Source organism: Lithobates pipiens, unplaced genomic scaffold, assembly GCF_037356315.1.
Source record: "Lithobates pipiens isolate NorthernLeopardFrog02 unplaced genomic scaffold, aLitPip1_a1.2 Scaffold_16, whole genome shotgun sequence".
Classification (NCBI taxonomy): domain Eukaryota; kingdom Metazoa; phylum Chordata; class Amphibia; order Anura; family Ranidae; genus Lithobates; species Lithobates pipiens.
The window spans coordinates 455,596,194-455,618,049 of NW_027507748.1; the positions used below are offsets into that span (position 1 = coordinate 455,596,194).

Sequence of the window (21,856 nt, forward strand, 5' to 3'; positions counted from 1 at the left end):
GACCGGTCCCAGATGACTGTGCGGCGCCGAGGGGAAGTGATGTCAGTGCCCGGGCACTGAAGGAGGCAGACTACGAGGGACCCCCTTAGCAACAGGCATTTAGAGGAGAGTTAAAAAAAAATCAATTATTTTTTTTTTTTTTATGAATTTCAAGCTTTTTTTCTTGGGTGGAAACGCCACTTTAATAATTTCGTTTATTCAGCATAAAATGGAGCTTAGATATGTAGCACAAGGCTGTATATTCTGCAATATTTTCATTTTTGGTAAACTCAATTGACGAATCCAAGCTCTGCAAGCTCAGATAACATGCACTGCATTGATACATTCACACAATTTCACAGTAATCATGAGATAAAACAAAGTTCAGAAACATTAATTTATGCCATTGTTTTGCAAATCTATGTACACTACAAGCTGTATGGTTGAATCAGTTCTGATATTGCTGTTTTACTAACCTGACAACTTATTCTAAATGGGAAACCTTCATTTTGTTTGCAAATATTAAAGATTCTAATTACCAGCAAGAATGAGTCCTTACATTTGAAGGAGCAACTGTCATTTCAGATTCATCATGGCAGCGCCTGTTAGTGGGAATTCATTCACCTGCTGTCACCACATCCCTCACCTTTGTGTGTGCCGAATCACCAGCCATCCCATTAACCACTTGCTTACTGGGCACTTAAACACCCTTCCTGCCCAGACCAATTTTCAGCTTTCTGTATTCTCACTTTGAATGACAATTACTCAGTCATGCAACACTGTACCCAAATGAATTTTTTGTCCTTTTTTTTCCCCCACAAATAGAGCTTTCTTTTGGTGGTATTTGATCACCTCTGGGGTTTTTATTTTTTGCGCTATAAATGAAAAAAAAGACCAAACATTTTGGAAAAAAAAAAACACATTTCGTTGTTTCTGTGACAAAATTATGCAAATTATTAATTTTTCTTCATAAATTTTGGCCACAATTTATACTGCTAAATGTCTTTGGTAAAAATAACCCAAATTAGTGGATATTATTTGGTCTTTGAGAAAGTTAGAGAGTCTACAAGCTGTGGTGCGAATCGCACAAAATTGATCACATCTGATGTACTGGTGGACTATCTCGCTTCTTGTGACCCGAACAAGCCAGGAAAGTACAAATACCCCCCAAATGACCCCTTTTTGGAAAGTAAACGTACCAAGGTATTTAGTAAGAGGCATAGTGAGCTTTTTGATGTTGTAATTTTTTTCCCACAATTCTTTGCAAAATTAAGATTTTTTTTTTCTTCCACAAAATTGTCATTGTAATAGGTTATTTCTCTCACATGGCATGTGTATACCACAAATGACACCCCCAAAAAAATTCTGCTACTCCTGAGTATTACAATACCACATGTGTGGGACTTTTTCATAGCCTGGCCATATAGAGACGCCCAACATGCAGGGAGCGCCATCAGGTGTTCTAAGAGCATAAATTACACATCTAACTTGTTGACTACCTATTACACTTTTGAAGGCCCTGGAGCACCAGGACAATGACATATGCCACCGATGACAGATGGCACTAATACATGGCACTGGGGGAGGATGGCACTTTTTTTTTTTTAAACTTACGGCCGCGGCAGCCGTTAATCTCTCCCTTCTCACATGCTGTCTGTGTGAGGAGGGAGAGCGGCGCTGAGAGATGATCTCATATGTTTACATATGAGATCATCTCACATTGGACACGCCGATCACGCTGTAAACGGCCGCTGTGAGTGGCCATTTACAGCGCTCTGTGACTGGCTGTGTCCGAGGGACCCGGCCAGCACAGAACTTCCCCGATGCACGCTCGCGGGAGCACGCATTGCGGAACTAAACAGGAGGCCGTTCAGGAACGGCCTCCCGGCAGTTGGCGTCCGCTCTACAGCCGTATTTCGGCTATAGGGCGGGCACGAAGCGGTTAAAGAGAATGGACTGTCGTGAGTCAACATCAGCGCAAAGGAGCTGATGCGAGACAGGTAACAGTTGCTCTTTAACCAATTACGGACCACCGCATGGCAATATACGACCTAAGTTTGAAGAGGAATGTCCTTATGGCAGCAGCTAGCTGCCATAACCCCGGTATCATCCTCTTCAGCCAGCGATCCGCTTTCCGATAAGAGTGGTCTCTGCGGTGGATTCATCGCAAGATCACTTTTATCGATGACGTGAGAGGGGTCCCCCCTCCAGCCACACCCTGTAGCTGTCGGCAGCGGCAGTTGGATGTCATCTCTTGCTGGGTATGGAGATGAGTGAGGGGAAGATAGCCCCCACCCGTCTCCATGCCATTGCAAGGCAGAAGCAACGTTAAAACACAGCTCTTAAATGGACTTTTTTTTGTACCAAAGTATTGCAACGACTGCCATTTTATTCTCTAGGGCGTTAGAAAAAAAATGTATAATGTTTGGGGTTCTAAGTAATTTTCTAGCAAAAAATAAAAAATGTTTTTAACTTGTAAACAAATCTTAAAAAAGGCTTGGTCCTTAAGTGGTTAAAAATTATGATTTAAATCAAATCCACCCTGATTGAAACTAACAATTGTAACTTGTTTGGCAATTTTCACCATCGGATTCTACAACCTACTTTACATCTACTAACCTCTACATAGTGCAAGCTTTGTCCAAATGGACACAACTGGAATAGATTGTTTAGGTAGGCTCCACACTAGATCTTTTTAGATTTACCAAAACTGAGACTGCACAGAAATTGTACAACCAGGTTGTAAAGGCATGTTAACAATTCTCCATTTAATTAATTTAATCATTAAAAGCAATTAAAAGTGTCTGAAAGAGATTGATAAGGTTTCCTACTGTAGTTCTTGTTCCTTTGGAGCTTAAATGTGGCCCACACACACCATCATGTGCGTGTACAATCTCCATTCAACAGCTATGTAATGAAAGGGCTTACCTAAACTTCATTTAAATCAGATTCTCCATCACACTGCAAAGTGCAAAACTGATGGTAATTCTAAATGAAGCTGTAAAATAACCCTTTCATGACTAAGCCTATTTTTGGCATTTGGTGTTTACAAGTTAAAATCCACATTTTTTGCTAGAAAATTACTTGGAACCCCCAAACATTATATATTAACAGAGACTCTAGAGAATAAAACAGCGATTGTTGCAATATTTTATGTCACACGGTATTTGCGCAACGGTGTTTTAAATGCAACTTTTTGGGAAAAGGGACACTTTCATGAATTTAAAAAAAAAAAAAAAAAAAAAAAAAAAAAACACAGTAAAATTATACCATTTTTTTTTTGCATAATGTGAAAGATAATGTTACGCCGAGTAAATAGATACCAAACATGTCACACTTTATATTTGCACGCACTTGTGGATTGACGACAAAGTACGGTACCTAAAAATCTCAATAGGCAACACTTTAAACATTTTTTACGGTTACCAGGTTAGCGTTACAGAGGAGGTCTAGTGCTAGAATTATTGCTCGCGCTCTGACGATCGCGGCGATACCTTACATGTGTGATTTGAACACCGTTTACATACGCGGGCGCGACTTCCGTATGCGTTTTCTTTGCTTCGCGAGCTCGCGGGGACGGCGGGCGCTTTAAAATTTTTATTTTTATTTATTTTAAAATGACTAAATTGTTTAAAATAAAAAAAATAAAAAATTTGATCACTTTTTTGCTGTCACAAGGAATGTAAACATCCCTTGTGACAGTAATAGGCGGTGACAGGTACTCTTTATGGAGGGATCGGGGGTCTAAAAGACCCCCCACCCCTCCTTTACACTTCACTGTATTTAGATCACCGAAAACTGCGATTCTGAATACCGGATATTTTTTTTAAACCGGCGCCATTGGCAGCCGAGTAAACGGGAAGTGACGTCATGACGACGCTTCCGTGTTTACTATGAGGAGACTGGAACGAAGCCGATTACGGCTTCGTTCCAGTTCCTCCCCAGCGGCCAGAGGCATCGCACCAGGAATCGGTGCTCCCGATCGAACGGGAGCACCGGTAACAGCGGCGGGAAGGGGGGGAACGACCCCTCCCGCTCCTCCGGCATAACAGCCGAGCGGCTTTTAGCCGCATCGGTTGTTTTGGCTGGATAGCCAATCGCCCGCTGAACAAAACGGTACCGGGATGATGCCTGCAGGTGCGGGCATCATCCCGGTATACCCCCGGAAGCAGAGTACGCACATCTGCGTACGCTCGGCGGGAAGGTGATAATTATGAAATACTGCACATAGTCAGCAGAAAAAAGATAAATAAAAAAAAGTCACAGCTCTCCAATCCTCAATGATTCCAATGTAAACAAAGCTGTCTATACACTGTTCAGCTAGCAGGCTGAACAAAACTAAACAGATTATTCCTCTAGCCACACAAGCAAGGTAAATGGATGAAATCTTCCCCATCTGGGACATTGTATTCTGATAATTGCACCTTCCTTTGTCAGAATATACTAAACAGGCATGTGGGGGGGAACCTCAGCTACTGCCCATTTGACAGAAGTTGATCAAACTTCTGTCAAGCAGGGACAGCATTTACTAATCAAAATTTGATCAGTGTATGGCTAGCTTATGATCGTAAAGGTTTTATTCCTCTTATTTCATTAGAACCACAGTTTCCTGTAAATGAACTACAAGTACGGTCAGCCACTGTGGCAGACATCTTGTAGCCCTGAACAAACTGCAACGGTGCTGACAAGTTCCCCTTGCAGTTCATTCACAAGCCCTGCAGCTTTCAAACTGACAGCCATATGGAAGTACAGCCTGACACTGCACCTCCAAACCACTGATCGCGGATGCAATGCTTGCCAGGATCCTGCAGAAAAAAAATAAACGCAGATTGTTTTTCCCTGCAAAAAGGTGTATTTTTTCCTAAAAAGGTGAACTCATCCTTTAAAAGTTAGTTTCATGGTAGCTGACAGTGCTACAACTAGGGATGCACCGAATGGGTTTTTTGGTGCCGAAACCGATACCGAAAATGAAAAATACACTAGGCCGAAAACAGAAAACGATACCGAAACAGCACCGATAGCGAAAATGACTGTTTTTAAAAAATATTTTTATACAGGAGGTGGTCAGAGACTGGCGACACGGTACAGGAGGTGGTCAGAGACTGGCGACACGGTACAGGAGGTGGTCAGAGACTGGCGACACGGTACAGGAGGTGGTCAGAGACTGGCGACACGGTACAGGAGGTGGTCAGAGACTGGCGACACGGTACAGGAGGTGGTCAGAGACGGGCGACACGGTACAGGAGGTGGTCAGAGACGGGCGACACGGTACAGGAGGTGGTCAGAGACGGGCGACACGGTACAGGAGGTGGTCAGAGACTGGCGACACGGTACAGGAGATGGTCAGAGACTGGGGACACGGTATAGGAGATGGTCAGAGACAGACGACGTGGTACAGGAGATGGTCAGAGACAGACGACGTGGTACAGGAGATGGTCAGAGACAGACGACGTGGTACAGGAGATGGTCAGAGACAGACGACGTGGTATAGGAGATGGTCAGACTGGGGACACGGTATAGGAGATGGTCAGACTGGGGACACGGTATAGGAGATGGTCAGACTGGGGACACGGTATAGGAGATGGTCAGACTGGGGACACGGTATAGGAGATGGTCAGACTGGGGACACGGTATAGGAGATGGTCAGACTGGGGACACGGTATAGGAGATGGTCAGACTGGGGACACGGTATAGGAGATGGTCAGAGACAGACGACGTGGTACAGGAGATGGTCAGAGACAGACGACGTGGTACAGGAGATGGTCAGAGACTGGGGATGTGGTACAGAAGATGGTCAGAGACTGGGGACGTGGTACAGGAGGCCATCCCCCATTGCAGCCAGCGTGTGTGTCCCATTTTGCAGCCAGCGTGTGTGTCCCATTTTGCAGCCAGCGTGTGTGTCCCATTTTGCAGCCAGCGTGTGTGTCCCATTTTGCAGCCAGCGTGTGTGTCCCATTTTGCAGCCAGCGTGTGTGTCCCATTTTGCAGCCAGCGTGTGTGTCCCATTTTGCAGCCAGCGTGTGTGTCCCATTTTGCAGCCAGCGTGTGTGTCCCATTTTGCAGCCAGCGTGTGTGTCCCATTTTGCAGCCAGCGTGTGTGTCCCATTTTGCAGCCAGCGTGTGTGTCCCATTTTGCAGCCAGCGTGTGTGTCCCATTTTGCAGCCAGCGTGTGTGTCCCATTTTGCAGCCAGCGTGTGTGTCCCATTTTGCAGCCAGCGTGTGTCCCATTTTGCAGCCTGTGCAGGGAAGAGAGCCGCCTCCGCCGCCTATTTGATCACAGCGCCGGGAACATCACAGCTTTCATTTCAATAGATGTGTGTTCCAGGCCGCTAGCCGTCACACGCAGCCCCTCCCCCTTGTCCGGGCACTTTGATAGACAGATCATCCGTCCAATCCTGCGGATGATCTGTCTATCCAAGTGCCCGGACAAGGGGGAGGGGCTGCGTGTGACGGCGCGCGGCCTGGAACACACAGCTATTGAAATGAAAGCTGTGATGTTCCCGGCGCTGTGAAAAAATAGGCGGCGGAGGCGGCTCTCCTGCGCTATACAACCCCCATGATGGGCGTCACCAGGGGCGGGGGGCTGAGCCCCGCCCCCCACCCAGGCCACTCCCCATTTTCGGCTCCATTATCGGCCGTTTTTCTCTTTCGGCAAATTGCCGAAAAGTGCATTTTCGGCCGATATGTTTCGGCGGTCGAAATTTCGGTGCATCACTAGCTACAACACTGCATTTTTAAGTGCAAGTTATACACATGGGAGAGGTTGATAGACACCAGTACCAAACATATTAGTGAGCTGTAATAACGTTTATTGCATGCCCTGCAGGCTGCTACTTGATCTATAATTCCTTCCGTAATGCCGACAGATACTGCAGGGTTTGACAGTAGCCTGTCTGAGTGTAAACAATTTATTGTGCCATTTGCTACTTGCTGCCTCTGCCATTCACAAATCATGTACAATTATGGTTACACAACGAAACATGTTCAGTGAATGGAGGGGAGCTGATGAATGACAGGATTTCCCCTGCCTATTCACTGAACACTAGCATTATGGGACAATAATAGTACGAGTTCTGCGAAAGGCAGAGGGCTTATCAAGGGGTTGGCAAGCAGCTAAGTCCTTCACACTCACAAGTGCAACAGCACCGGAAAAATTCTGGGCAGTATAAGCAGCATGGACAAAGGCTTTTTTGGAGCTCTTGCGCACAGCCATATACAAGACATACGGGCGTACAGAGAAAATTAAAGCAGTTGTGGCCACCAGGAGCCATAGTTGAAGTGTATTTTTACTATGGCATGAATTACAGAAAAATCGGTACACATTACAGCAGTTAAAGTATTGAGCACATCACCATTTTTCTAGGTAAAGATATTTCTAAGAGCCTGTTCACACAGGGGCATCTTGGGATCCGACTTCAGGTCGTCCCAAGTCGTGCTGTTGAGAAAATCAATGTTAGTTAATTGAGCCGTCTTAACGTACACTAAAGCAGTTACTCAGACTTCAAAAAAGGTTCCTGTACTACTTCAATCCGACTTCTAGGCGACTTGTATCCATTGATTTCAAATGGGATTTGCCTCAAAGTCGGATCTCCATCTATACTGAAAAGACAACATCGCCTCTCTCACAGAATAATCCGCTCTCGCAGGGGAACTCCACGGTTTTGGGGGGACCCCATGCCATTTTTTTCGCCATGGGGGTCCCCCCAAAACCCATACCAGACCCTTAGCCGAGCGCGCAGCCCAGCCAGTCAGGAAAGGGGTAGGGGACATGTGCTGTTTTTTCGGCATGGGGGGGGGGGGTTCCCCTTAAAATCCATACCAGACCTAAGGGCCTGGTATGCTCTTGGAGGGGGAACCCATGCCTGTTTTTTATTTAGAAATTTGGCGTGGAGTTCCCCCTCGAGAGCTGATTATTCTCAGATTGGCCATGGCCTGGGGCGACTTAAAGCCGTGTTGTAAGTCGCTACTAGTCACGCTGTTATTCATACGCAAGTCGTGTCCAAGTTGCCTCCAAAAGTCACGCTGGAAGTCGTGTTGCCCGTGTGAACCAGCTCTTAAGGTGCTATTGACATGACGTTTTCACCACAAGTCTAACAACCCATGCAATCTTTACATAAAAAGAAACCCAAACAAAAAAGTTCAGAAATTAAGTTGTGTGTAATAAAATTGAATGCCACAAGGAAAAACTGTTGAACACAAGAAGGGAGAGGCAAAAAGGCATAGAAAGCCAAGACACCAGCTGAAATCTATCAGTAATTAGAAAGCAATCCTTCCCTTTGTCGGTGCAAATTAATATCAGCTGGTTCAGTCTCAACTAATGCCCTATAGAAGGCATCTCATTATCAAGGTGTCACACAAACATCTCATGTTGCTTTAACCAAAGAGCTTGCTCAAAACCTTTGCAACCTTATTGTTACAAAACATACTGATGGCATTCGTTACAGAAAGACTTCTAAACATCTGAATGTTCCAGTGAGCACTGTTGGGGCCATGATGCGGAAGTGGAATGAACAACATTACATCATAAACTGGCAACGACCAGGTGCTCTTTGCAAGATTTCTGACAGAGTGAAAAGAATCAGAAGGGTTGTCCAAGAGCCAAAGGACCACCTGTGAAGAGCTTCAGAAAGACTTGAAATTAGCAGGTACAAAATTTTTCAAACAAAACAAAGCACTAAAGCGCCATGGCATGTATACACGCTCACCACGCAAGACCGCATTGATAAAGAAAAAGTGTGTTGAAGCTTGTTTCACAACATTTAGACAAGCCTGTGAAATTCTGGGAGACTATAGTCTGGTAAGATGAGACCAAAATTGAACTCTTTGGATACCATAACACCATGTTTGGGGGTCAAAGCACATCACCCCAAAAACACCCATACCAACAATTAAGTTAAGAGGTGGGATCATAGTGTGGGCTGTTTTTTAGCATACAGTACTGGCAAACTTCATTGCATTGAAAGGAGGATGAATGGAAAAAATGTATCAAGACATTCGTGATAAAAAATCTGCCGCCATCTACCAGGATGCTGAAGATGAAATGAGGGTGGGCATTTCAGCAAGAAAATGATCCCAAACACAAAGCCAAGGAAACTCTCAATTGGCTTCAAGAAAGAAAATACAGCTGCTAGAATGGCCCAGCCAGTCACCAGACTTGAATCCAATAGAAAATCTATGGAAAGAACTAAAGATCAAAGTTCATAGAAGAGGCCCAAAGAAACGTCAAGATTTGAAAACTGTGTGGAAGAATGGGCCAAACATCACACCTGAGCAATGCATGTGACTAGTTTCTCCATACAGGAAGCGTCTTGAAGCTTCCATTACAAAAGGAGTTTGTACGAAGTATTAAATAAATTTCAGTTAGCGTGTTCAATACTTTCTCTGTGTAATTCCATTACACATAACTTGAATCCAGCACTTATTTGTTTTTGGTTCCTTTGTATGTATGGATTTCATGGGTTGATACCGACAAATTTAATGTCAATAACACCTTTAGAAATATATTTACCTAGAAAGATGGTGACATGTTCAAATACTTATTTTACCCGCTGTACATGCGCGTATATGCAGTCGCTTGCGTTTAGAGGTGCACATTTTTTTCCAAAACCCAAAATTTTAAGTTTTGAAAACTATGCCTGCATGCACACATCTGTAAATGAAGGAGCCAGCGTTTACGCATACGTCGTTTCCTGCAAAGGCAAAATTATGCTGCACTTTTTGCTCCCAGGTGCTACTGGGAGTGTATTTTACTCTGTACAGCCATGTGCAAAAGACCTTGAATGAAACAGCAGCCTGCAAGACATGGGATACGTACCATTATAGATAACTAATATGTTTAGTGCTGGCCACCCCCCCCCCCCCAAAATATTTTATTAGATATCTTTTGATGCGACACTGAAGAAATTACACTTTGCTACAATGTGAAGTAGTTGCTGTCCCCTCAAAATAACTCACACAGCCATTCATTTCTAAACCACTAGCAACAGTGAGTACACCACTAAGTGAAAATGTTCAAATTGGGTCCAAAGTGTCAATATTTTGTGTGGCCTCCATTATTTTCCAGCACTGCCTTAACCTTCTTGGGCATGGAGTTCACCAGAGCTTCACAGGTTGCCACTGGAGTCCTCTTCCACTCCCCAATGAAGACATTACGGAGCTGGAGGATGTTAGACCCCTGCATAGCGCCGCTCCTGAATCTCCAGTGTGAAAGCCCAAATGCTTTCACACTGGAGCGGTGCACTTGCAGGATATTAAAAAAAACTCCTGCAAGCAGTGTCTTTGGAGCTGTGTATACAACGCTCCTGCCCATTGAAATGAATGGTCAGTGCAGCTATACCGCGGGCACAGGGCTGCTGCTGCAGCAGCGGTTTGTGGTTTTAACCCTTTCTTGCCAGCTAGCGCGGCGGGGTAAAAAGCACCCTACTAGCGGCCGAACAGTGCTGCGAAATTGATGGTAAAGCGCTGCTAAAAATAGCAGGCGCACCCATCGCCCCAGCGTGAAAGGGGCCCAAGAGACCTTGTGCTCCTCCGCCTTTCTTTTGAGGATGCCCCACAGATGCTCAATAGGGTTTAGGTCTGGAGTCATTCTTGGCCAGTCCATCGCCTTTACCCTCAGCTTTAGCAAGGCAGTGGTAGTCTTGGAGGTGCATTTGGGGTCATGATGTTGGAATACTGACCTGTAGCCCAGTCTCCGCAGGGAGGGAGGGAATGTTCTGCTTCATTATGTCGCAGTACATGTTGGCATTCATTGTTCCCTCAATGAACTGTAGCTCCCCAGTTCCTGCAGCACTCATGCAGCTTCAGACCATGACACTCCCACCACTATGCTGTAGCCAAGACACACTTGTCTTTGTACATTTCACCTGGTTGCTGCCACACACGCTTGACACCATCTGAAACAAATACGTTTATCTTGGTCTCATTGGACCACAGGACATGGTTCCAGTAATCCACGTCCTTGGTCTGCATATCTTCAGCAAACTGTTTGCAGGCTTTCTTGTGGATCATCTTTAGAAGAGGCTTCCTTTTGGGACAACAGCCATGAAGACCAATTTGATGCAACGTGTGGTGTATGGTCTGAGCACTGACAGGCTGACCACACCTCTTCAACAATGCAGGCAGCACTCGTACATCTTTTCCCCAAAGACAAACTCTGGATACGCTGAGCATGTGCACTCAACCTCTTTGGTCACCCATGGCAAGGCCTGCTAAACTGCTGTATGGTCTTGACCACCGTGCTGCAGCTCCGTTTCAGGATATTGGCAATTTCTTATAGCCTAGGCCAGTGATGGCGAACCTTGGCACTCCAGATGTTTTGGAACTACATTTCCCATGATGCTCTGGTACCTTGCATTGTAGTGGAGCATCATGGGCAATGTAGTTCCAAAACATCTGGGGTGCCAAGGTTCGCCATCACTGGCCTAGGCCATCTTTATGTAGAACAATTCTTTTTTTCAGATCCTCAAGAGTTTTGTCATAAAGTGCCATGTTGAACTTCCAGTGACAGTGTGAGAGTGATAACACCAAAATGTAACACACCTGCGACTTTGTAACACTAACGAGTCACAGGACACCAGGGAGGGAAAATGGATAATTGGGCTCAATTTGGACATGTTCACTTTGCGGGGTACTCACTTTTGTTGCCAGCGGTTTAGACACTAATGGCTGTGTTTTGAGTTATTTTGAGGGGACAGAAAATGTACACTGTTATACAAGCTGGACACTCACTACCTTAGATTGTAGCAAAGTGTAACTAATTCAGTGTTGTCACATGAAAAGATAAAATATTTACATAAATGTGAGGGTGTACTCACTTTTCTGATATACTGTAAGTACTTGAAGTCCAGCTTGGACGGTAGTATTAGTCACAGAAACCTACACTCAAGTATTATATTTTTCGAATACACAAGCCAGGTCCTAGTGCCTACATAACTAGAGTATAAACGACAGCTTATTAGCCAAATTCACATGAAGAAAAGGTCAAATAGTAAAGATTCAGCTCATTAGACAGTCACATCAATGTCAAGGAATAAAAGTTAAGAAGTAACGCCAACACTTTTTAACTCACATCTTTTGCCATGATACCAGATAAGTGAAATTAGATGAACGGGGCCCAACAAGCAGGAACGCCACCCAAGGTGAATGCTCTGTTAAAACAAAATAAAAAAAAAAAAGGAAATATTCTTAGTGTCAAATAAGAGCAGACAAAAGGGGAGTGCAACATTTTTCTATCCTAACATTTACATTGATAAGTACATTGCTAATGCAATTTATCTTTCATCAAATAACCAGAGAAATTATTAAATACTTAATTTATCACACACACACCATGCTCTATTATGCTCAACCCTTAGAATATTTAGCAAAAAGCAGGTTGTAAACAGTGCAAGTTGCACTACAAGTACAGACACAATTACAATGTTGATAAGAAAAAGAGAAACGATTTTAGATTAGCAGTTTAGCAACAGAATATTAAAGGTGCACAAAAATACAATATATAAAATCAAGAACATACCTACACACTCACACAACTGCAACTAAGAATATGAAAACAGTGCATGGGCCAAAGTGCAGTACCCTCAGCAACCCAGGCAGTATTCATCCTTTGCTTTTGTATAGCATGTGTCTAATTTGCTCCTTACTCTGGAACCAACATAACCGTACTTCCTTGGGTCATTGAAAAACTGAGGTGACCTTTGACGGATATTATGAAAGCTACATCCTCTGTTCTTAGGCCCCTAGTTAACAATCTAAGCTCCACAGAAGCAGAGCACCTCCTTGAGAGGCCTCAGGGAAGGCACACAGTACTACCTGGCAATATGCGCCAAAGACAAACGTGAATGGATTTCATGACTGAAATCTAGGAAAAACATGATACAAGTTAAGGCAGTAAGATGAGTCTTATTCATTTGCTAAGAAGGATATAAAGCTAAAAGATGCCATCTTGCAAAGTGAGTCTGGCATGCTCTTACACCTCACTTCATATGTAGCCTTTCCTGTGACACGGAGGGGGGGGGGGCACTCTAGGTCAGGGGGATTGTATATCCGTTTCTCTCCCCTCCTTTCCACCCCCAAAATAAAGTCGAGAAGCATACAGGGACCTCGCAGGAAAGGATCATGCATGTATCTGGGAGGGAGGATGGTGTCTCATGGAAAAAAACACAACGCACATGTGCAGCAGCCTGCCATGCACACAGGGGAGGGTGGGGGAGCCAAGCCTCAATCCCATCCGACCCCATGCAAAACTTCTCTATCTCCTGCAGATGTGTCCTAGTGTCATTCCCCTTCCACACAGCAGTATTAGACTACCACCCAGAAAAAGGAAGGGGAGGCCCAAGAACTAGAGCCAAAATGAAACTAAACAAAGTAAGGCTTCACAGCCAGCAGGCCCTAAATAGTGGCAGCCACTCAGTATGCATAAACAGGTCTGCTATGAGCAGATGGGGAAGGCATGGCTTTTATTGAAAAAGAAAACTGGGGCAATTAATATTTGGAAATAGAGGCACAGCTGACCCTTCAGTTTAGATATGACCAATTCAGCTTGCATCAGATGATCCTTATATATATGACCAGAAAATCCTATATATGACCAGTTCAGCTTGGACCAGATGATCCTGTATATGAACAGATCTGCTTGCACAAAATGATCTAAGGCACATATATGATCCAACATATGAGCAGATCAGCTTGCACTAGATGATCCCACATATGATCAGATCTTCTTGCACAAAATTATCCTATATATTATCAGATGTGCTCGCATCAGATGAGCTAAGGCACATATGACCCAATCTTCTTGCCCCAAATTATCCTATATATGACCAGATCTGCTCGGACCAGATGATCTAAGGCACATATATGACCAGATCAGCTTGCCCCAGACGATCCCATATATGATCAGATCAGCTTGCACCAGATTTTCCCATATATGATCAGATCTGCGCACACCAGATGATCTAAGGCACATATATGAACAGATCTGCTTGCCCCAAACGATCCTATATATGACCAGATCAGCTTGCACCAGATGATCCTATATATGACCAGTAACGCTTGGACCAGATGATCCTGTATATGCTCAGATCTGCTTGCACAAAATGATCTAAGGCACATATATGATCCAACATATGATCAGATCTGCTTGCACCAGATGATCCAAAACACATATATGATAAGAACAGTGATTGCATGGAAAGGGGGGGGGGGGGTAAAGCAGGCAATCAGAAGCCTGTCTGGCCACAGGTCTGATGACAGGACCTAGTAAAGACAAGTCCTGTGTGAGTAGGTGTAAGCAGGCAGCCATTTTCCCCGCCAGCTGTCCGGTGCCATGCTGTGTCCCTGGCTCAGGCCTGTACGGGTACGCAGGAGCTGTCATCATCCAGCAGGCCCCACTATAAGCAAGGAGCTGTGGAGGGCCCCGGGCCTAACACTTGCACCCACCGGAGCTCCAGCAGGGAGAAGTAAACAAAAGGCCCGGCCACCTAGCAGTACACGGAGCCCGGCTTTTCCCGTACAGGACACCAACCTCCTCCTCCTCCAGCTCGTCCCGTGCGGCTGTAATGTGTCCACACTTCCGTCAGCACGGCGGCGTTCATGTGAGGGGGGGACGGGAAGGCGAGGAAGGGCCGAGGACGGCGGTAGGTGAACGGCTTGTCAAGGGGGTCTCCCCCAGAAGGAATGCGAGCTGTCACGGGGTGCGAGGGGCAGGAGCGGGCAGGGCCAGGCTCCGGGGGTGCAGCATTCTCAATGGCGGGAGCTCGCCCACTTCTTATCGCACCGTCAGGGCTTTATTCCCTCTCGCCGGCTTGTGACCACCCCTCGCCGCCTGTGGCTGCCGCGAAGCCTACACGCGGTGTCCGCGCACACTGCCGCGAGAAGGCGCGCTAAGCTGGGAAAGGCGGGAGGGGGGTTGGGTGTGTATGTGTGTGCGCTTCTCCGGACGCTCGTCCCTCTAAGGGCCGCGTACTAGTACAGTTCGTCCAAGGCCCTTCTCCTCTTCCTCCTTTTCGCTGTATCCTCCCTTCCCGTCACCTCAAACAAAAAACCGAGCTTGGCGGCGTCTGGACGACCCGCGCGCTCATTGGCTGCCAGCTGTTTCGCGTCAGCCAGCGTGACCCCGCCCCACGCCGGCTCCGGTGGCCAATTCTCCATTCTGTTTGGGTGGAATCGTAGGGAGTCGTGACGACACGGCCAGTTCCGAATCCGCCGGGCGCTGATTGGCAGCGAGCCACATCAGTGAAAGGGATCGGGGCGTGCCTACGAAAACTCGTGCACGAATGTTTGACGTAACCAACCGCCTGTATTATTTACTAGTGATGGGAAGTCCGGATCTTTTAACTGAATCGGTTCATTTCGAACTACTCAGTGAAATGAACCGATTCAATGAACCGATTCTTCGGTTCTTCGGTTCACTTGCTGAGTCTACTGACAAGCAAGTGAACCGAAGCTCTGACTCAGCCTTCTTAAATGATTAGAATCAAAAGAATGATTCTTCTCAGAAGGCTGGCAGGTCCTGGGAGGTTTATTTGCATTTAGTTCCTTGCTAGTAGCACAATCCTATTATTCTGTCAGATCAGCCAGCGTCATCAATTTTGGTGACACATAAAGCTGTGAAAATGAAAAGCGGATTTTTGTGCATATGATGGGCTAACTACACAGTTAACATTGCTAGACATATTTTTCCGTTCTCTTTACAGCGCATTCACAGGAAAAATGATTGTATTTTACTTCCGCGTGCAGGCGAAGTGTCCACGGTAGTAAAATCCAATCGTTAGGCTCCTTTCACACTTGTGCGACTTGAAAGTCATGCAATTTTTGCCACGATTTTTACCGTGACTTTGATGCGATTTTGATGTGACTTGAAGGAATACTTATGTAATCTTGAGGTCTCTGCCTCAAGTCGCATCAAAATCGTACCAAAGTAGTGCAGTAACTACTTTGAAGTCGCTGTGACTGGAAGACCCACAGATATGAACGGTACTCATTGGAAATCTTGGGGTACGACTTGTCATGCGACTTTGTAGTCCCAAGTTGCATGATAAGTCACACAAGTGTAAAAGGAGCCTCATTATGCACTGTAAAGACTACGGACAAATCTGATAGCTAGCAATCTTACCTGTGAAGTTGGCCCATCAGAATGCAGAAAATACACACAAAAACACGCTTTTCATTTACACGACTGTTTGTGCATCACCGAAAGTCGCAATATTGGCTGCTCCTATAGATCGCTTGATCTGACAGAACACCTGCTACCCAGGTCACTGAGCACAATCCTATACTCATATAATCATATACCAGACCCCATATGCAATAAAGAGAACCTGTCACTTCAACAAACGATCACATAGGGGCTTGTTAAGTGAAAAAATTATAAAATAAAAACTAAAACCATCCCCACCAACCCCGATATCTGCATGTGAATAAATGTTTTTTTTTATCGTAATTATTCCAGTACTTTTAAATAGTTTTATATTGTTCTATTAAAAACTGTTGATTTTTTTCCTATTTTGTCTGTGTTATTTTTTTATACCACTATTTAAAAAATGGTCATGGTTGGAGGAATTAAAAAAAATAAATAATAATCTAAGGATCCAGGGGGCATAGAAATCTCAGGACCAGAACGCAGAAAAATATTACCATAAAGCAGGATAAAATGTATTTTTGTGTTATAAAAATTAGACAGCTCTCTCATTCAGTTATATAGCTACTAAATTAGACACATGTCCCAGAAGGCATTCCTGTCCTTCTTAACATGAATATCTTCTTTAGCATAAACCAACTAAATATTAAAGGGTTAAATAATTAATCTGAATGAGGATATCTTCTTATCCTGACTCTGTCCTCTCTGTCTATAAAGCAGTCTGTAAGTGTACTACTGCTAGCTGATCATTGATTTAGTGTAGTGTTCTCTACTGGTGGTGACTCATGGTTCTTTTAGTGTACTGTGTTCTAAAAACTGATATGATTCTTTCACTCGTTAACTCGGTAACTTGTACGATTCTTTAACTCGGTAACTTGTACGATTCTTTAACTCGGTAACAAGTACGATTCTTTAACTCGGTGTACTGTTCGATTCTTTAACTCGGTGTACTGTGTACTCCTGGCTCTTGTTTTAAGTTTGTATCCAGTTCCTGAGTGTCACTGTGCTTAGAGTCAGCTAATTGGTTGCAGGGAGGGGCCGAGCTCTCTCACTCTAGGATCATATTACCACTGCCAGCTCTGCTGCTCTGCTATGTACTGAGTGCAGAGTGAACTGTTTCAAACGAATCAGTTCACTGAAAAGAATCGATTCATCCAGTTCACTAAAAAGAACCGGTTCAAAAGAACGATTCGTTCATGAACTGGACATCACTATTATTTACCTGGATATGGTTGTAGGGAACCTCTTCCAGGCTGCAAGGATTCGCTATATCGTTCTCCCTGCATTACTACATAAGTGCACCCGATTTTATAATACATGTCTTACTATTGTGCGATTTACTAACACTGCAGCAGCTATACAGAGACCAATCAGCTTCCTGCCTCTGTTTGTCATTCTTTAACCATTAGAGCTCCAGAAGATTTTACCCCCTTCACCCCCAAGCCATTTTCTGCTATTGAGCACCACGCTACTTTAACCAACAACAAGCCCTGTTTTTCATACTAGTTGTTTACAAGTTAAAATCAGTTTTTTTTTCGAGAAAATTACTTAGAACCCCCAACCCATATATATATATATATATATAATTTTTTTTTTTTTTTAAGCCAGCCTACAGAATAAAATGGCGGTCGTTGCAATACTTCACGTCACACCGTATTTGCACAGCAATCTTACAAACGGAATTTGAATGAAAAAATAATCAAACAGTAAATTTAGGCTAATTTTTTTTTTTTTTTTATATTGTGAAAGATAATACACCAAGTAAATTGATACCCAACATGTCCCGCTTCAAAAGTGCACCCGCTCTTGGAATGGTGACAAACTTTAATCCTTAAAATTCTCAGATGTTTAAAAACTGCTACAGGTCACCAGTTTTGAGGTACAGCCGAGTTATTTTTCTACAATCATTGCTCTCGCTCGAACGATCGCAGTGATACCTCACATGTGTAGTTTGAACATTGTTTAACACATGCTGGCACAACTTATTATGTGTGCACTTCTGCATGAGAGCAGGGCGGGAGGAGGCTCTTTAAAAAAAAATCCCTTTTATTTTTTAACTATATCTTTAAAAAAAATAAAATAAAATTTGGATCACCTTTATTACGATTACAAGGAATATAAGCGTCAAGTGTCACTGGACTTGATTGACAGCAGTGGGAGCCAATGGCTGTGCTGCTATCAATCTATCCAATCTTGTCCTGTGGGACAAGTTTGAGGGTTCAGATAAGTAAAATGGGGGGGGGGGGGCTGGGAGGCCCGTCACTGACAGGTGTTTTTCATCTGAATGCATAGGAAGAAAAAACACAAAACTTTACAACCCTTTTAACAGCTTGCCACCCCACCGTCGAATGACGGTGGGGCGGTGCAGCTCTCATTCTGGGACAACGACATATGACGGTTGCTAAGACACAGCGTGACCCTGATTTCTGTAAAGAGCTATTAGTGCCTCCCCATCATTGCCACCTAATCAATGCCCACCACCAGTTCAGCCTATCAGTGCCGCCTCATCAGCGCACATCTGTGAATGAGAAAATTACTTAGTTACAAAATTTACTGACCGAAACGAAGTAAAAAAAAAAAAAAAAAGAAATGCATTTCCAAATTTTTGGTCTCACATTAGACAGTATAGGAAATCACAGAATCTCAGCACACCAGTCAAGCAGCTACTAAGGATACGATGGATAAAGAACTATCTAATGTGTGCAGGCTGTGGCTTCACTGTTGCCTGAAGCGATCCTTTCTGCACCTCTTGCAAATCAACACCTAACCTACAGGCACCACTCCCTTCCTCTGGCTCTCTATTAGAAATGTCATGGTCCCTAGACTTGACCTACTGTAGACTTCTGCCATAAAAGGATTTTGCAAATGCCCTGAAAGCACTTGTCACCTTAACCTTTCAAATGACTCTGAGGAGAAGACCTCTATAGGTAATGAGCTTATTCCTTAAATCACATAGTGGAAATTGAAGCCACACTTTCAATATAAAGCATCAATTCTCACTTCTTAGACAAGAAGCTGGTATCAGTGTTAAGTCGGGAAGAGAAACTTTTAAGATCAAAGATGCTCCCCTCCTCCTCTGAGAATATGCCGATTTGGTCTTGCACCCACAAGCCCAAACTGTCCATCATAGAATTCCTAAATCAGTCTTTTACTTTATTTACAAGGAATATAAACAGATGGCTTGACCATTTAATATGTCCAGACTAGGACGTTGCTAGAACCCATAGCAGCGAAGTAAATAAAGTCATACGCTTGGGCGGGCATATGCATATAATATACGTGTGTGTATATGTATATATATATATATATAGTTATGACTTTATATATATGATCATTACATCAGGGTCCCCAGAGAGCCTCACCCTTACATCGGAGTCCCCAGAGAGCCTCTCCCACTTACATCAGGGTCCCAAGAGAGCCCCTTCCTTATATCAGGGTCCCCAGAGAGCCCCCTCTTACATCAGGGTCTCCAGAGAGCCTTCCCCTTATATCTGTGTCCCCCATCAGCGGAGCCCCTCCTTACATCAGTGTCCCCATCAGCGGATCCCCGTTACATACGTCTGTCCCCATCAGCAGAGCCATCCTTACATGCGCCTGTCTCCAACAGCAGAGCCCTCCTTACATGTGTCTGTCCCCATCAGTGGAGCCCTTTTGCATGGGTCTGTCTCCCCATCAGCGGAGCCCTCCTTACATGTGTCTGTCCCCTCTCGTTGGACACGGGGCAGAGGGCTGGTGGCAGCTACAGTTCCCGGCTTTCTCTGTGTGTTCAGTGGAGAGGGGAGGGGTCTCTGATCAATGCAACCATCAGCTTCAGTGTACAAGAGAATTGTCTACTTGTACACTGAAGAGAGAAGCCGATTGGCTGCTCCTTCACTCTCCACTGAACACATGTGGAAATAGTCCTTGCGGCGGCCGTATTTTTGTAGCCCGCCGGCCATTTTTTCTAACAACATTCCCAATTTCCTGTGACAAAGGCAAAATCCTAGGAATTTAATAGGGACGAGCTCTGATTGGGACAAGGGTCTCAAAACCGGGAATGTCCCGGGAAAACCGGGACTGTTGGCAAGTATGATCCAACTTCCCATCAACTCTGACCAGCTTCCCTGTCCCTGTTGAAGAAAAGCATCCCCACACCATGATGCTGCCACCACCATCTTTCACGATGGGGATGGTCTATGCAGGGTGATATGCAGTGTTAGTATTCTGCCACACATAGGCTTTTGGTGTTAGGCCGAAAAGTTCAATTTTGGTCTCATCTGACTAGAACACGTTCTTCCACGTTTGCTGTGTCCCCCACATGGCTTCTCAAAAACTGCAAACAGGACTTCTTACGGCTTTCTTTCAATAATGGCTTTCTTCTTGCCACTCCTTCATAAAGGCCAGATTTGTGGAGTTCTCCCACCTGAGCTGTGGATCACTGCAGCTCCTCCAGAGTTACCATGGGCCTCTTGGCTGCTTCTCTGATTAATGCTCTCCTTGCCCAGCCTGTCATTTTACGTGGATGGCCATGTCTTGTTAGGTTTGCAGTTATGCCATACTCTTTACATTTTCGGATGATGGATTGAACAGTTCTCCATAATCTAACTCTGCTCTAAACTTCTCCATAACTTTAGCTCTGATCTGGCTGGTGTGTTCCTTGGCTTTTATGATGCAGATTGTTCTTTAAGGGTCTCTAACAAAACCCTGAGGGATTCACAGAACAGTAAATAGTGTCCTATAGTCAGGAGCTGCTGGCCTCATGCCAGCCCATTCAAATGCTGTGCTGCGTGAACCACAGAAAAAAACGTATATGAACCCTTTAGAAATGGCAGCCGCAGGAAAACAGCGTGGTCTTTTTGACCATGCCGTTCCCGCACATGCGATTGTGCTGCAGGCAGAGATACATGGGGTGCCATTCAGAATGGACAGCAGCCCCATCCGTCTCACAAGAGCAGCGCAATCTAGCTGTGGGTGGTTGCAGGTATCTATGCAATTCCAGCACCTGCAACTGGAACACATGGCCCCCACTAGTGTGAACTGAGCCTAAAGAGACATTTGTTTTTTTTTCCAAATAACAAATGTTATACTTACCTGTTCTGTGCAATGGTTTTGCACAGAACAGCCCGATCCCCTCCAATCTGCCTAATGCGAGCTGATTGCTATGGGGGCACCTGAGCCACTGCTCTGGGTGTCAATTCACACACAGAGCTCTGCTTGGCACCACCCCCACTCTCTCCTCATAGGCTAACTGTGATTGAGAGTAGCAGGAGCCAAAGGCTACCGATGCTCTTTTAGCCAATGAGAAGCGAGAGAGCCAAGGCTCTCATGCACATTGCTGGATCGAGATGGGTCTCAGGTAAGTTTTAGGGGGCTGGGGGTTCTTCTGCACGAAAAAGGTTTTTTATCTTCATGCATAGAATGCATGAAGATAAAAGACCTCGAGCCTTTACAACTGCTTTAAGCCAGTCAAGCCTGCAGTCTCATGCTTGTGATAGTGTGTTTACACGTGCTTCAAGCTCCGTTTGCCCTGCTTGGCTATTGAATTTCATTGTTTATGACCTCTGATTGGAACTTGAACTTTTCTCTGAACTCTGCCTGCCTTTTGACTACGGATTTGACCCTGACTTTACTTAAACCTTTGGCACCAATTACAGCTTCAAGTCTTTTTGAGTATGAAGCTTGGCACACCTATTTTTGGGCCGTTTATCCCAGTCTTCTTTGCAGGACCTCTCAAGCTCTATCAGGTCGAATGGGGAGTG

The 21,856-nt window shown here is 44.8% G+C and overlaps 1 protein-coding gene across 2 annotated transcripts in view; it reads right to left on the reverse strand.

Moving 5' to 3' along the window:
- Positions 1-15,062, reverse strand: part of TFDP1 (transcription factor Dp-1) — a 171,848-nt gene extending 156,786 nt beyond the window's left edge. Inside the window, exons 1-2 of one of the 2 annotated variants that reach the window (XM_077482832.1) lie at positions 14,505-15,062; positions 12,048-12,126 (exon numbers count right to left, since the gene is read on the reverse strand). In XM_077482832.1, coding sequence (XP_077338958.1) covers positions 12,048-12,059 — 12 coding nt within the window. In that variant the 5' untranslated portion in view covers positions 12,060-12,126; positions 14,505-15,062. Of the gene's footprint in view, positions 1-12,047; positions 12,127-12,494; positions 12,943-14,504 lie in introns of those variants that run through there. The other variant, XM_077482833.1, reaches the window with a different exon arrangement.
- Between the last annotated feature and the right edge of the window lie 6,794 nt (positions 15,063-21,856).